Source organism: Drosophila kikkawai, chromosome 2R (genome assembly GCF_030179895.1).
Source record: "Drosophila kikkawai strain 14028-0561.14 chromosome 2R, DkikHiC1v2, whole genome shotgun sequence".
Classification (NCBI taxonomy): Eukaryota; Metazoa; Arthropoda; class Insecta; order Diptera; family Drosophilidae; genus Drosophila; species Drosophila kikkawai.
This window is the reverse complement of record NC_091729.1, coordinates 24336590-24353056: the sequence shown is the minus strand read 5'-3', so window position 1 is coordinate 24353056 and position 16467 is coordinate 24336590. Positions and strand designations below refer to the sequence as shown.

Sequence of the window (16467 nt, the reverse complement as noted above, 5' to 3'; positions counted from 1 at the left end):
CGCATCGAACCCGAACCCTGACCATGAAAGCCGCCGGACAAGCGGACACACGGACAAACTGTCAGTGTCGGACGAAGATTGAATCAGGCAAGCGCACTTGGCGTGTGTGGAGGAGAGTTATCTCTATCTAGTCCAGTACACCTGAAAATTGGTATAATCGAGCCCCCCCGTTTAAGCCATATTCTATTGCCGTAATTAACGCGTTCTCGACTAATGGCTAGCCTGGACTTTGGCTAAGTTTTGCTCAACTTAACGACCAGTAAAAAACCAGTAAAAAAAACAATTGTAAAAGTGAATTGAAATAGAGAGGTATTAGTATTTGTACACAGAGTCAGCGCAATTTTTAAAGTCACGCAACGGACTCCTTGCCACCTTATTTTTGAGTTTTCTACTTTTATTTGCAGTATTTCGCATTTTTGGCTTCATAAAAGTCTCATTATGCCGGAGTACTTAGCTATTCCTTTTGTTATTCTAAATGGCTTTGTTACTTTTTTTTGACAAAAATCTGAATCGCATTTTCGTTCTTTGTGGTTTTAAGATATAAATATATCTGTATAATATAGTGTAGCCTTGACCCAGGTTCCGGGTGTACGTGGAGGCATCTTTGGCAGCCATTAAAAGATATTAATTATTAGAATATATGAAAATAATAATATGAAAATAATAATATGAACATAATAATATGAACATAATAGTATTCTCATTGAACAGATCCTATTAAAAAGAATATTATTATTTAAATCTAAATGAATAATTAATGCAAAAATATTATTTATTAAATTTAATTAAAGCTAAGGAATTCTATAAACTCCTGATAAAAATGTTTTTTATTTACAGATTTTCTTTAAAATGAAAAGAAAGCTACCTTCGGGAAGCCAAAGTTTCTTACTCTTGCAATTTCATCAGGGAGCCAAATTAAAAATAGATCTTAACTAAACCAAACATTGATGCTTATCAAGAAATTATATGATTTATAGGATTGGAAATGACTCCTTCATATAATATAATATAATTATAACGTGCAAGACTATAAACTAACTAGATAATTAATACAATAACTAGTTGTTTTTATTCTCTTCAATCTTTAATCTCTTAACCATGAACCTTTTTATATGTCAGTGTCATAATTGTTCGTCTTTACTTTTAATACTTAAATACTTTATTAAGAAATGCAGCTGGTCTTGGTTATCTAGTCTTTAATTACCCTCTTACTGATATTTACCAAAAGTGCATTTTAATTTAATAATAGACCAGAAGCCGATCAGGCAAGTTCCAATACTAAGTTGCTTGGCCTGTTAAGTGGTCAATATTATAAGCTATCATTATTCAAATTTTGAGCTTTTTAAAACTTGACTTATTCAAGACAAGTTCAAATGTATTCTGGTATACTTTTGGGCATTTAATTTATCTTAATAAAGATTTCAAATACCATACATACAACCTGAAATAAATTTCCCCCAAGTAAATAAAATAAAAGCCAACTAATTTCCACAATTATTAGTGTATAATTTATTATTAAATATGTTATAAAATTTGTTTATCGTATAAAATATACTCTTACTCTTGTCTCGTCAAGTCCACATCTATATGTGTATATATATATATACAATATATATATATATTTGGGTATATAAATATGTATGTGTATGCATGTATATAGAAAAATGACCAAGCCACGCTTCGCAGTTTGCCCGTTCGCTTTTCGTTCACTATTTTCATTTTCATATTTTTTTTCTGACAATTACAATTTTAAACTGCAACTCGTTATTGAATCTGTCGCTTGATTTTGGTAGATTTCCTTTAGCTTTCGGCAAATATACAATATATATGACTTACGTAGCTGCTTACTGGTGGGTGTACCTAGTACCCGCACTTCCCTACATACTATATGCTGAGTGGGGTGAGTGAGAATGTATGAGATAATTTCGCGTATGCCGAGAACCTGGTCTCTATATATTATATGGTATATTCCGAAGCAAATCATAGTTGAAGGAGAAGAGTGGGATGGTTTTTTTTTCATTTTCTAGATATATGTGTGGGGGGTTAGTCTATGTTTTAAGTAACTATGTAAGTATGTGACTATGCGAATAAATGTGGTTAGTATGCTGTCGATCGTTCGATCCTCTATGAATATCCTTGCAGTATGCAGTACTTTTTGCTATGCGAAACCAGTAGCTGGCACTATCAATATTTTCTTCCTATGCTGCTCTGCGCTCTCCAATCGAAATCTATTATATGCTTTAACTTTAAACTTAAAACTGTGTGTGTCGTCGTCTGATCCTGGCTTAAAATTTAAATTTGTACTCGTTTTGTACTCAATTGCTCCATAATTATTACATATGTGTTTAGTAATGTGTGTGTGTGTGTATGCGTAGGTTTGATAATTTCCAAATACCATCAAAAAAATCGAATTTAGATATAATCTGGTTTTGTTGTCTTCGTTTTGTGGTGGATTTGGGTTCAACTTAATTGCTAAATGATTTTGACAAAATATAATTATGATCGTAGGTAAGTAAGTATGTTGTATGCATAATTTTAGAGATTTTCCTTGTTATAATATAGTAATAAAGAAATAATTTCTCTGTGCTTGCCGAGAATTGCTTGTGGTTTTTGTGTCATTAAAAGTTTTACTCAAAATTGTATTTTGATATAAGAGTTCAATCCTTTTCTTTGCTTTCTCTCTTTTCTTTATTTCCTTTTTGTTATGTTTTAGCATCGTCAATCGATTGGTTTATATATAAAAAGAGTTGCTTAATCAATATGTATGTCGGGGTTTATTTTTGAAAATCATTCGCACATCCCCAGGGATTATTCTTAGTCGATTCTCGTTATTTTCTCCCCCTTTCCTTAACTGCTAAGTACGTAATACGAAAGAAATTGAATACCTGATTTAAGTTTTGGATTCGTTTTTAGTGTTTTTTTTTTACTTTAGTTTAGTTTAGAGTTTAGAGGCTACGTTTTAATGAGCATTCTGCTTGCTTTTAGAATTAATTGTTGGTTCGGGCAAACTTTTGTTTCGTTTTGTTTGGTGTTTTTTGGAATATATTCGGTTTATTTTTAAACAAAAATACCTGTTTGCAATTGAATTAAGAGTGTATGTGTATTTTTTGGTATGTACTTTGTTCTTTAATTAACTATTTAATGCGTAGGCTTTCTTTGAATGTTGTGTATAATGTAGAGTTGGAAGAAAATAGAAGTTATCGTCATGCCATCGAAAACAATCGAAGCTAATCGATAAACATCAATGTTCGTCCATCTCTGATGTGTAATGAGTGTAGTGTTTGTTTTGTAAGTTATTTTTGCTTTTTTATTCGTTTTTTGATTCTTAAGCCTTTGGCAAATTGTTCAGTATCTTTTCATGACTTTTAGTTTTTAGTAAATCTTGTTGTTTTGTGTTTAACATACTTTAGTATATTCTATAGATATATAATATATATGTTTAAATGCTTTTTATTTTGAATTATGGCATTCGGTATTCTCGCTTAGACCTCAATAATTGTCATCCCTTTCTTTTTTTTTTTAAGCTTGTAGTTTATACTATTATTATTTTTTTTTTTCCTTTTTGTTTTATTTTTTTTACACAATTTCTAAACTGTGGCTTTTAGAAAACGGCGCTCATTTGTAATGATATATAAGTATTTAGTTCTTTAGTATTGGTTTTGTTTTAGTAGTAAATCTCACACAAATATAAAATATGGCATTCTCTCGGATGTCGTCGCTAGGCCCGATACGGTTACGATACGATATTGTATATATGATATATATACACATATGTGTTGTGGGATGATGCTTTCGGCGTGCGCTGAATGTGTGCGAGTGTTCTTTTTTTTTTAATTATTATTTGGATTTGAATAATGATTCGATCTGGATCACAAGAAATGAACGGCGCTTCAAGGTTTACGATTTACGGTTTACGTTTTTCGATTTTACGATTTACTATTACCGATTACCGATTTACAAATCGGTGAATTATCGATTAAAAATGAGGTTACGACGAGTATGTTATGGCGATTCGTGTGGGGTTGACTAAACTAAACTAAGGTGTAAAATAATTACGATATCTACTCTCTATATAGCTCTAAGTATGTAGGTAGGTCGACCCCCGTCTCATTCTGTTTGCATTCTGCGTTCTGGTGTATATATTACGTGTATATATATAAATATTGTATATGTTTTTTGTTGCCATCGCTCTCGTAGAGCCTTCTAGCATTTTTGCATTATTTTTTTTAAGGTATGGTTAGTTTTTTTTATGATTTTAAGGTTGTTTTGTTTTTGTTTTTAGTTTTTTCTTTGCGCATTTTATGCAATGTTGCTTTATTCGTGGAAGGAGTGTAGCTATGTATTCTCTCTCTCTCTCGTACACACATCTATCTCAATCTCTAAGGTCGGGTTTTTGTTTTTAAACACAAGTACAAAGAATATAGACTGAACGTTTTAAAAAACAGGTAAAGTAAGAACATAACGTAAACTAAGTAACTAAGTTGGCTTAATACATTTTGCAATTTTTCACCAGGATCTATTTAGCCTAGAATCGTACCTAGTCTCTGTTTAGTGTGTGTGTATATATTTGCTAGTAAAAATCGTTCCACCTCCAAAGACAGATAATTCAGCTAATTCAGCTAATTCATTCATTGTTTTTCAATTTGTTTTACATGCTTTGTATCTTATTTCTGGTTGTTTCTTGTGTTTCTTTTGCGAGGAACATGTCACCTAAAATGTGTATTCAATACGCCCATACATTGTATATTGCTCTGGATTTTTCCCATACGTTTTTCACTATGCCACGCCCCCGCTAAGTCTACTAAATGCTAATGAACACATTGAGTCAAAAATTATGATAATTTTTTTCGTTACTTTTGTTTGTTTTAGCTAACCCCTCACCTCTACTACCGCCTGTCCTTCTTAATTACAAAACGGAAAGCCCTGCCTGTGATGCTTGCACAAAAAGCGCTGGATGAAGATGCGGAACTCGATATTGGATGTGGATGGGAATGTGGATGCGGATGCGGATGAAGTATAATGTAAGTTAAACTCGGTTTTGTCAGCTATGCCCATGATTTTATGACTTTGTGATCGGATCTCTATAGGTATAGGTGTGTGTTAAGTTAAGCTATGTTAAGTTACTTTACGTTATATCAATGTCATTGCAATTTTTGAGTGTTGTCTCGTTTTCACGTTGTTGTTTTTTGTTTTATCTTTTTTGGCCTCACCATAATATATGGTTCTTTCAGTTGGCTCCGAAATTGCGGTTTAGTTTTAATCAGTCTTTGTTAAAAAGTTCAACCAAAAAGTCAGCGGGTTTCCTTCCATTGTTTACTTGTTTTTTTTCTTTGTTTTGCTCTTACAAAGTTCGTGTACTCACTTGCTCAGTCTCAATAATATAAGAAATCAGTATAAAATACATACAAATATCGCGGAAAAAAAAAGTTATTTTAAAACAAACAAAACAGTTTAAGGACAAACGAATTAAGAATATAATACAATCATTATTAATACCATATTCCGCACAAAGTCTGCTAACTCTTGTCGAACCAAAGATACAAAAAAAAAAGAGAACATGTATTGTATATAACCCTATATAGTAGTTATCTCTCGCTCATCTTTCCGCTAAGCAACCGATGCCATAAAAAACGCACTCTCCATCAGCTAGCAAACTGCCTTTTCAGTCTAACTAACAGGTATTTGAATATTTTCATCTAGTAAATGGTTCGAGAGTTTACCCCCTTTTTGCTTTATCCTTTTCACTAGGTCCTGAATGCTCCTCTGACTATCTATCGCCTACTGCTAATTATCTCCTACATCCTATATGCTTCCACTTTAGTTTTTTTTCCCGTTCTAGTTGGTTGTTTTGGGGCTTGCTCTTGTATATTCGCTATATATATATATGTATATATATTGTATGTTTAGGCATACGCGTCTGGTAGATATCTAGATATCTGTAGATACATATGTGTAATTCGTATTGTTGTATTGTGTAAATTACCAGAATCGTAACCATTATAACTCTTAAGCATTATCGAGGTAATCGTTGTAGCACTTAAGCTAAAAATTTTCACTAATTTTTCCATGCTCTCCGGAATTTTCTTCTACTGATTTTTATCCCTTTCGCTTAACGGCTCCTGTTTTCTACTTTGTTCTTTGCTTTGTTCCTTTTCAATCTGATCTTGGCTCCTGTGTGTCTGTGTGTGTAAATGGTCTAAAAAAGATCGGCACTCGCTAACCTAACTTAGAATACGTGCACAAACCGCTTGTAAGGGTTAGACCCTTCCTTGGAGTCTGGCGACAGTTCAATGAGGAATACAATGCGACCGTCTGGCATAAGGGCCACATCGCAGGTTCGATCCTTCTCGTCCAGCGTCGGTGGCATTAGCGGATTTATCGAGGGACGCACCTCAATCTGTAAGCAAAGTGATTAGTGCATGTTTCGTAGACGTGTTTAAACTTCAACTTACATCCCACATAAAGTCCAGGTTCTGATTAAAGACCAGGATGCGTTGATTCTTGGAATCGGCCACTATAATGCGGCCCTCGTCGTCACAGCACAGGCCCGAAGGCCGATTGAACTCGTGGAAGCCCGAGCCCTCGTGTCCCTTGACGGACAGGATCTGCACATCAAATAAATAACCAATTAATAATCACGAAATGAACTGATATAGAATGGCAACTTACATCGTTAATGTCAGGATCAATAAGGTAGAGGCAGTGGTTGTCAAAGTCAGACACTATTATGTTGCCCGTGGGTGTGTAGCAAACGCCTCGTGGCGAGGCAATGCCCTTGGTCTGCCCATGGTTGTCGAACACTATCTGGCGGATGAAGCGACCCTCCGAGTCGAACTGCTGGATGCGATGATTGCGCGAATCGGTGACCACGATCTGACGACGGGAATTTACGGCCACATCCCAGGGATACTGGAACTGGCCGTACTCCTTGCCATAGCTGCCGAATTTGAGCAGGAAAACACCGCTGGCAGTGAAGATCTGTACGCGATGGTTGTCCTTGTCCACCACTATGATGCGATTATCCACGTCCACACAGATGCCGGCGGGCAGATCGAACTCGCCATTGCCCACGCCCTTGCGACCAAACTTGAACTTCAGGGAGCCATCGGGATTGAAGACCTGAACGCGATTATTGCGACGATCCGAGACCAGTACATGGCCCATCTTGTCCACGCACAGGCCCCATGGCCGGCTCACCTGTCCATCCTCATGGCCCTCGGTGGCAAACGACAGCGACAAAGCATTTGAGTTACGCACTTTGACCAGATCCATGCAACCGGGAATCGCTTGCGTTGTTCTCGGCGCACTGAAGTGCAATCCCGGCGAGCTGCGCAATCCATTGAGCTCCCAGTCCAGAGCAGCGCTGGACATGCCGCAGGCACTACCTCCTCGGGGCTGCATAATGGGCGACGGGATGCGGAAACTGTTGTCGCGCAGCAGGGGACGTCGGACATTCGTGGAGGCCACACTCAGCGGATTGTTAGGCAGATTCATGCCAAAGGCCATGTCCATGCCGTTGCCAACTCCCACGTTGCCAACTCCACCGCCAACGGTGCCGACACCAACTCCCACAGAGGCAGCAGCGGCAGCGACAGCACTGACGCTAGAGACGCTCGGCACAATGCCATTGCTACTAGAGACGATGGGCATGTTCTTGTCGTCCACCAGAATGACGCCGCCTTGGTTGCGGATGTCCTGCAGTAGACTGTAGTCGGGTGGGGCGAAGGCAAAGACCTCCTGCTTGGGCTGCAGATCCTTGTAGATGCCGGCAAACTGCTCCATCTGTCGCTGGCCATTGGTCAACTTCATAGCAATCTCAATTTGGTCCATATTGCAGGCATTATCGGCCACCTTGCTGAGCATGTCGGAGGTCTCCGAGAGACCGGCGAGGGCAGACTTCAAACCTGCCATCTGATCGTGCAGAATGGCCAGGCGTCGCTGGCGAAGCTTCTCCACAAAGTCGAGTAGGAAACGCTCGCGATCCTCGATGGCAATGATGAACTGACGGAAGGCTTTACGTATATTGTCACTCAGCTCGCTGCAGTTGCGCTCAATCAGCCGAATAAAGGCCAGGGCCTTGTCAATGCTGCTTTTGATGCACCGCGTCCCCACCTGGCTGCTCTCGATGGCGCCCTCGAGCTTCTCCTTGGATCCAACCATGAAGCTCTGTATAGACGCATAGCTGTGCTCCTTGTGTTCGTGCAGCGTGCAGCATTGGCACACCAGCTTGCGACAGTAATCACACACATAGCGCAGCATCTCGTTGTGTATGTCGCAAATGAAGTTGCCGCTGGGCGGTGTATGGACATTCGCAGAGCTCCCGCCCGTGGGTGAGGCTCCAATGGGCGTCGGCAGAGAGACGATCGAATGGTTGGAGGACAAAGGACTGTTCCTGTGCTCCCTTAGGCAGTCGTTGCACATGAACTCGTTGCACTCCAGGCAGCGTATCGAGGCGCTAACCTCGCACCAGCCGCAGCTAATGCTTGAGTTATTGGATGATTCGGGAGACATTTTGGGATTGCTGCGTGCACCGCTGCCGATGGGACCCATGCTGAAGTCGCCGTGTGTGTCCAAGCCACCCAAGAAATTGTTAATGAAGAAGTCCGTGCGTGGTGGCGAGCTATAAAAGGTTTAAAATGATTTATCTTAGTTTATTTATTTATTTAGTTAGCTTAAGCACACTTACCTCTGACCCACATTCGAGAGCATGCCCACATTGAGATCCCAGGCGGGGAAGCTATCGAGGATACCCGCCAGCAACCGCTCGGAGGAGTTGCTGGCATTGCTGCTAACGCTGCCGCCGCCACTGCCATTGGCCGTTGAGGAGGAGTTGGCCACGCCATTGGCGCTCGGCGCATTGCTGCTGGCCATTTGTTGCGGAACCGAATTGTTTGACAAGAGTTCCATCATAAGAGTAATGTTGGTGGTGAGATCACGTTTCTATAGCACAAGGCGGCAGTCGTCGTCGATGCAAAGGCGCTTTTCCGCTATAAAGGTGAGCAAGAATTTTCCGTAAAAGAACTTTCGAAGAATTGGTTTTTTTTTGTTGAACGCTAAAGCCAAGATCGATCGATCGGTTATGTTTTCTAAACAGCGTTTGGAACGCGCGCGATGATACGTCGTCGGTTGCCGAGGGGTAGCAGCTAACTAAATTGGCCAGGGAAAAGGTACTGCATTAAGTAGTCCCAAACCAGGCATGCAGCTGCATCTTTCAGCGTCTTAGGTAGCAAGGAAAATCCCCCGACCTTCGACCCTTGATCCTTTAAGCAGGCCCGTCCCCGAATCCGAGGAAAATGCAATGCAACCCGAGGAGTGGCAGCTGTGTGGCGCGAGCAGTCGCAGCAGGTCAGATTTTGTGCGTTTCTCTGTGTGTGTGTGCCTTTGTATCGAGAAGACGCACAATCCTGAAATCCTGGAATTTCAAAATCAGCCACGCATTTCCTTTAAATTTATGTGCCCAAAATGGCCAACTTTTGCGCGCAATTCTTGGGAATGTGGCTGTACTTTGGAAGGATATTCGTATATGTACATATCTATTTACCTCACTTTTAACCCAAATACCAGGAGCTTGAAAATTCCCTACTACTCCTGCTGCCCTCGAAAAGCAAAGGAAAACAAACGGTACAGGATAGCTCCGGGCTGGGATTAGAGTATGAGAACCCACCCCCAAAGGAGCACACTCCACCTTATCGCGTAGTTATAGCGTAACCCCAGCTTTTCCACCCACCCACCACTCCGTCGCCTGCAGTGCGCAAGCGACTTTTCCGGCTAAGGTTTGGGGGGAGCAAGTCGTAATAAAAACAACAGACGGACAGAACTGGTTGCCATCTTCAAGACGTCGAGCTACGTACACCTAATCAACCAAGCCGACCGACCGACTTTCATCCCCTCAAGCAGGAGCAGGATTTCGAAGCGACGACGGCTTCTTGTACACTTCGCCGAAAACTTGATGACCCAACAAACGACGGAACGTGTTCCTCAGTTATCCTGATTTTGGGTAATTCGAGTTAATTTATAGCCTAACTTCAAGGGTGGACCTAGAGACGAACCCCAGTTCATTTGGCAGACTTGGGTTAATGTTAACCTGGAAAGGTAAAGGGTTGCCAAAGTGATGAGGGGTTTATAAGAAAAAATAGAAGTTTTCTCAAGCAAAAAAGGATCAAATGAATTTATTAACCCTGCATTTGTTTCTGTAAATGTATTTCATATTCACATAATCCTGTGTATTTTTAGAGAATGTCAAATTTGTGGTGGTGTCAGGCTGTCAGAAAAGGGTTTCTAAGAAAGGTATAGATCTTTTCGATACTTTTTAACCTGTTCATATTTGTTTGGGTAATAAAAAAAGTTTTCTAATAACTAAAATTTAAACCCCTTTTCTTCGTCAATAATCCCAGGACTTCCGTTTAAATAGATTTCATTAATACCTTTTTAGAAAATTTTAAGAATTTAAATTACTACACGAAAGGGATTGCATTGACTTAGATTTCTAATGATTTCATCGAAGGAAAACGAACAAATCCTGACGAATCCTGCAATCAATACGCAAGAACTCTACTTTGATCCCCTTTTTCCCAACGTTACAATGCGACGCCCTTAGGCAAAGAATGCAATTCAAGGATATTTTCGAACCGTGTAGACAGCAGCAGCAAGACCAACAACAACAACAAGGATAAGAGCAGGAACAGGACGAAGAGGAGGAGGAGAAAGAGAAATATGGGGAGGAGGAGGCAGCGGCTAAACTACCCTTGTCACCCTTGAACATTTTCCATTGAAACTGGTCTGCTGTCTCCGAGTCGCAGGACGTGGAAAAAAACACGACCAAGAAGTTAAAGTCCTTTCAAACACACACATATACATCGGTACACGTACTTGTGCGCCTGTGTGGGTTTCTGTGTACGTGCAGGCGACGATACAACGACTACGACGCAAAATATAACGGGGGATGAGGACGAGGGTTGTATTTACACACAAGTTTCTCTACATGTCCGTTTGTAGGTGGTTTCTGCGCCGCAAAAATCGTGTATATTTGTATATTTGTGTATGTATATTTTGACACAAGCAAAATAAAAAAAAACTAGGCAGGGGGAAAAGTTGAGAGGAATCTTTTGCGAAATCTTCTTCAGAAAATCAATACATTTTTGCCTTCGGAAATAAAGTTTATTTATTTATTTTCCATTGATAGTTCCTCGTCTGCAACGCCCCTATTAGCTGCTGCATCTCTTTCCCGTACACACCTTTTTTAGCAGCCGCATGCAAGTCGCCGTTATATCCGCGCTCTTATTGTTGTTGTTTTGAAGTTTCTACCGTTTGCTTTTCTCGTTTTCCTTTTCCCCGTTGTTGTTTCGCTAATTGATTCGATTTCGTATTTGATTCGGTCTGAATTTGATGCGGTTTTCGTTTTTATTTTCGTTTTGATTTTCAGCGGATTTTCGCGAGGCGAGATACAAATGTGTTTCTTCCAGAGAGTTCTTATTATATGCGTATCCGTGCGCTCCCGACATTCGTGTATTCCTTACTCCGACTGAGGAAGAAGATACATCCGAAAGCGACACCGAAACCGAAAACACAACATAACACGCTCAACTCAATGCTCTCTCGCTGTCTCTGTTGCTTTATTCATCATCATCATCATCATCATGAGGCCTAAACAAAAAAATAATAAACTCAAATGTATCTCACACAGTTAGTTTTTTGATTTTGATGTGCGCATGTCGCTCTTACTCTCTCCCACCGAGCACGCTCTCTCTCTCTCTCCTTGGCATGGGCACGTACATATTTATGTACACACATACATACATATGTATGCTCGCATGCACATTTTTATCTTCTATTTATTTTCACTTATGCCGCAAAGAACTGCAGTAAAATGCAGCCGACGGAAGAGAGGGTCGTGGCAGGAGTTTACCAAAATGCGCTCCTTTTAGTCTTAAACAATTGAATCCACTGATTAAAACTTCCAACAGGCTCATCACAGCTAATAGGATAATGGCGTCCGATTTCGGCAAGGGTATTTAAAGGGTATATTGGTTTTTCACACAACGAACACTATCCCATCAATTGCTTAGCTTCATTTACAACTACTCGACTCAGAATCCATTTTGGCTTATTTCTCTTATTTAACGTTTTTGAAACTTTAATTGTTTACCACTCACTTGTCAAATTCACGCACTCTTCGCGATCACGGGGTATCCCATAGTCGTCACTTTGCTTGCTGCTGCTTTCTCCGTCCGTTCTTATTCGTTTATCTCATGCGTGTGTTTGATCGATGTAGAAAGCTATCGAAATCTTTGGAAAACGTCTATCGGTGTTGTTATTGTTCACAAATTGTTTACATTTTCCCCGGCTCTGCGGCGTATCTATATGCGAAGTTGTTGTACCACCCTCGTGCACTTTTCCTCCTGCAATTAAAAGCCGTGAACAATTGCCCTTATTGTGTATGTGTGTGTGCAGCTTTGGCGCGCCTGCTTTTCCTGTATTATTTACTTTGGCGGGCGTGTTTCGGCTTCAGGTTGCTGCGCTGGTTTATTTGGCTTAATCGAACGCTTCCAATTCTGACCCACTTTTGTGGCGAGGACTAGGACTCGAAATCGGCTCGAATTCTTCACTCCAACCTTCACGCACGCATTTAACAAACTGCAAAATGTTCATGCGCTGCTCTCTCGACGCTGACGCCGCTGCCCTTCTGGCGTTGTTGTTTGCGCCCCTACCTCGGCGAGGGTATTTGGGCATATCCGACTGGTGAGTGTTTTTATTCTGAGAACGCTGGGATCTCACCACGAACATGGAAATATATAGTTAAAAATAAAATTTGCCTTTAAAAATAATTATTACTAATTTTTATTCGATTTGCCGTTGTGTTGTTCAAATATTATTCATATCATAAAAAATAAAAAGTTTTCTTCAAGTTTCCGAATAACTTATCGAGTTGCAATCCTTCGAGTTAGGGCATTCAAAAGTCGTGTTCTTATTGTGCATATGCACCAAAACTGAGCAACTGAGAGAGCGGCAGAGAGCGAGTGAGACCACTACATCAGTGTTGCCAGTTCATCATATTTCAGGCTAGATCTAGCATATTTAATCATATTATAGTTGGAAATTGCCTCTAGCCTTATTCGTGATAACGATTTTTTTATAGAGTAAATTATTTCCGGGCTTATGGTCGTAATAGACACTAATGTATTCTCGGATTTAATAATAGCTTGTTTTTAAGCAATCATTTTATTTTATATTTAGCTATCTAGATTCTAGCATCACTGAAGCACACTGAGCAACTGAGAGAGCGATGAGCAGCGCATGTGGCGCGAAAATGCGGAAAATGGGAATAAACGGAGATTTGAAATTAACGGAGGAGGAGTGGAGGAGAGAGAGACACCACCGGATGACGATGAGACCGGTGGCGCGCATTGTTGTTGGTTGCAGCAGAAGGCATACCCTTAAGGAACTTGTTTTGCACGGAGAGAAATTTCGTAGCAAATTATTTTCAAGCCGTGGATAATTGGGAATGAGAATGCGGAACGGGGAATGGGAACGGGCAACTGGAAACTGCGGGCGGGCGGGCTAGGGCACGGCGAGCAGGTAAAATGCGCAGGTGCGCCGGAACGCGATGGCCACAGGTAAGGCCAACTCGGTTATCCTGTGGAGAAGACAAGTAATTACGCTGGTATTTCTTGATCGTCTATTTAAAAACGTATGTAAGTATGTACGTACTACAGGCTACAGGCTATATGGGATGTATTCAAGTGTATGTGTTTGTGTGTGGAGGAAGGCAGGCCGGAATACTGATTACATGCTACGTATGTATGCAGATCCACGGGTTAGTCAGTCGCGTTCTTATAATACTGTAAGCTAAGCTTATAAAGTACACATCATCCCCCATTCCCGGTAGCGTGAATCACGGGATCAGCCGAACTCAAGCTCCTCGATGAGGACATTCTGCAGCTTCTGGCGCACGCGCAGCCGCCGGCGTTCATCCAGGCGCTGGAGAAAGGGCATCAGGCTGAGCAGGAACATGCGATCCGCCTCGTCCTGCAGATCGCCGCCGGTGGGCTCCGTATTGGTGGTGGCATCCATGCTGATGTACTTGAAGGGCAAATCCGCCGTGTTTGGGGACGGCAACGTGGATGGGCTGGAGCCCTTAGCATCCGGCTCGCTTTTCAGGCTATGACTCAGACTACGGCTTGAGGTGTTGCTATTGTGGTTGTTATTGTTGTGGTTGGCCTTCATTTTTGTCTGCTCCATTTCCTCATCGTCATCGTCCAGCACTTCGATAGTGAATACGCTAGGATTAGCCGGATCCAACCGCTTGCCACGCTCCTCCTCTTGATTCTCCGATGCGGCATCCTCGTCAAAGTCATCGTCATCCTCCTCTTCTTCGCCGTCTTCTCCCACACCAGCCATTTCCTCCTGATCTGTGTGGTGTGGCGGCTCCAGCTTGACCCGCTTGGTATCCGGCGGCTGACAATCGCGATCCTCGAAGAAGGAGCTAATGTCCGAGAAGCTAGGCTGATGCAGCTCAGAATCGTAGCTGTCACTCAGCTCACAAATGGGCTCCGTGGCCACCAGGGGCATGGAGTCGTATTTGTCCACGCCCAGGACGTTATTGTTTTCCGACCAGTGTCCCGGCGGGTGCTTCTTGCTGCTGCTCCGTGTCTGACGCATGATATTTTCATGGACGGCGGGCTCCATGAAGCGCATGTCGTTGTAGAAGCGCCACGATGAGGGTGTCTCATTGGACAGGTTATTGCGGATGTACACCTTGCGAAAGTTGTCCCTCAGGTGGCCCCACTTGATGCGGCAGATGTCAGCTGCGGGGAAAGGAGAAGGAGAGACTGTTAAAGCCACTGGCCAAGAGAGATCTCTGCAGTTACTCACCCGGAAGATTCACATCCTGGCCCACCTCGAACCAGATGGGCGTAATGTCGCTTCGCTTCTGGCCATTGGCATTGTTTCGCAGCCACAGCATGGGGCGACGGGAGACGGCAGCAATCAGGCGCTTCACCGTTTCAATGGGCAGCTTGGCGGTGTTGGTGAAGGCAAAGGTGGCCGCGGAGACGGCCGAGGCCGCCACCGACGATGACGCATTGTAGGCCAGCTCCATGACCGATCCCAGGCCAGCTCCGAGTCCGATGACTATCCGATTCCAATTCCGTATTTCCCAGCAAGCGACTCGCGCAGCTCAAGCGCTAAGGCAGCACTGAAAATACGAAAAATACGGGCGAGCGAGCGCGACCACGACCACGCGAGTGTGTACGGGAACCAGTTTACGTGCCTTTTAGGCGACGGCGAAGGCGGTGCCAAAAGAGAACCGGCGAGGAGAGAGCGGCTCAAGCAGAGGCAGCAGCAACAGGCTTTGCCACGAACCGAGGAGCAAGAAGAAGCAGCGCAGAACCCCAAAGGCAGGCAGGCAGCAGCAACAAAAAAAAAAGCAACAACGGCAACTAAAGCAGCCGCCGTCTCTGGTCTCTGGTCGGTCTCTGCCTGGCAATATTATCCGGATGTAAAGCTTCCGCTGGCCGCAACGCAACTCACTGCTGGCTGCTTGTGTCGTATTTGCGCGCTTTACGGTTGTTAACTTCGCCGTCGCTTCAGTGCCCGCCGTAACGAATCCAATATGCTCTGCCAAAATTCAGTAAGAGCATCTGACACGCGCAGCGCAACGACTTGAGCGAACATGTCGCCTTTAACACCTGTTGTCTCCCTCTTATCAAGCCCTTCTTCACACTGAATGTGTGTGTGTGTGCGTGTAGGAGAGAGTATCCTTGTCCAGGCTAAAAGCCTGCCTTAAATGCCTGGACTTGGACAGTGTAGCGTATGGTGTATGCGCGGTGTAGCGTACTTTTGTTTATTTTTATCAAAACTGGATTTTACTACGGTCGGCTGGCGGCTGGTGGCTGGCCTGGCATGGAAATGGAAATGGAGCTGGAGTGAACGTAAAAAATTCACGCCACGCCACGCCAGTGGGAGCACTGGCGGAAAAGAGAGAAAACGTGTGAGTGTGTGCCGCCTGCCTGTGTGTGTGTGTATGTGTGTTGGATGGGAACAAAAGCTCCAGCTGGAAACTTCGTCACGATCGTGAGCCTGGAACCCCGGGGCCTTCTTCTTCATGGATATGTATGCATGGATGTATGTTTACAAATACGTTTGTATATATGCAATGTCTCCCCTGTATCCGTTGTCTGTATGTACCGCCCAGTTTGCACGTTTCGGGGCAAGTCTTATCCCTCCTCCACCTCCTCCTCTTGCCACTCCAGCGAAAATGCAAGTGAAGCAGATACGAGAATTGGCGACCGGGGTTTCTTTTATCAGATCGGCAGCTTTGACTTGCGGTTGGGCTTCTCTTTTTTCCAGCTTGACATTTGATCCTCGCCGCAATAAACAAATACTTGTATATAAAAACACATACATACACGTAGACGGCCAATAAGTGGAATCCAACACCGTAATTGGCCATTTTCAAGAACGTCTTGG

At 42.5% G+C, this 16467-nt stretch overlaps 2 protein-coding genes across 3 annotated transcripts; both read right to left on the bottom strand.

Moving 5' to 3' along the window:
• Positions 1-2866: 2866 nt before the first annotated feature.
• Positions 2867-12668, bottom strand: wech (tripartite motif containing 71 protein wech). 2 transcript variants are annotated; one of them, XM_017164282.3, is made up of 6 exons: positions 12484-12668; positions 12153-12398; positions 8687-8987; positions 6670-8620; positions 6453-6605; positions 2867-6397 (listed from the first exon to the last, which is right to left on the bottom strand). In XM_017164282.3, exons 3-6 carry the CDS (start codon positions 8908-8910, stop codon positions 6227-6229), a joined length of 2499 nt encoding a protein of 832 aa, XP_017019771.1. In that variant the 5' UTR covers positions 8911-8987; positions 12153-12398; positions 12484-12668; the 3' UTR covers positions 2867-6226. The 2 variants fall into 2 exon arrangements, with proteins under 2 accessions (XP_017019771.1, XP_017019772.1); XM_017164283.3 differs by lacking the exons at positions 12153-12398; positions 12484-12668 and adding an exon at positions 11235-11823.
• Positions 12669-13652: 984 nt separating this feature from the next.
• Coop (Corepressor of Pangolin) lies at positions 13653-16258 on the bottom strand. Its single transcript, XM_017164291.3, has 2 exons — positions 14872-16258; positions 13653-14804 (listed from the first exon to the last, which is right to left on the bottom strand). The coding sequence occupies exons 1-2, from the start codon at positions 15095-15097 to the stop codon at positions 13900-13902; spliced, it is 1131 nt and encodes a 376-aa protein (XP_017019780.1). The 5' UTR covers positions 15098-16258; the 3' UTR covers positions 13653-13899.
• Between the last annotated feature and the right edge of the window lie 209 nt (positions 16259-16467).

Coding starts and splice junctions, on each gene's coding strand:
- wech (XM_017164282.3), bottom strand. CDS start 8,910: ATGATGGAACTCTTGTCAAACAATTCGGTTCCGCAACAAATGGCCAGC. Junction 8,621..8,686: donor CTCTCGAATGTGGGTCAGAG/GTAAGTGTGCTT, acceptor AACCTTTTATAG/CTCGCCACCACGCACGGACT. Junction 6,606..6,669: donor TTGATCCTGACATTAACGAT/GTAAGTTGCCAT, acceptor TTTGATGTGCAG/ATCCTGTCCGTCAAGGGACA.
- Coop (XM_017164291.3), bottom strand. CDS start 15,097: ATGGAGCTGGCCTACAATGCGTCATCGTCGGTGGCGGCCTCGGCCGTC. Junction 14,805..14,871: donor CCAGGATGTGAATCTTCCGG/GTGAGTAACTGC, acceptor CTTTCCCCGCAG/CTGACATCTGCCGCATCAAG.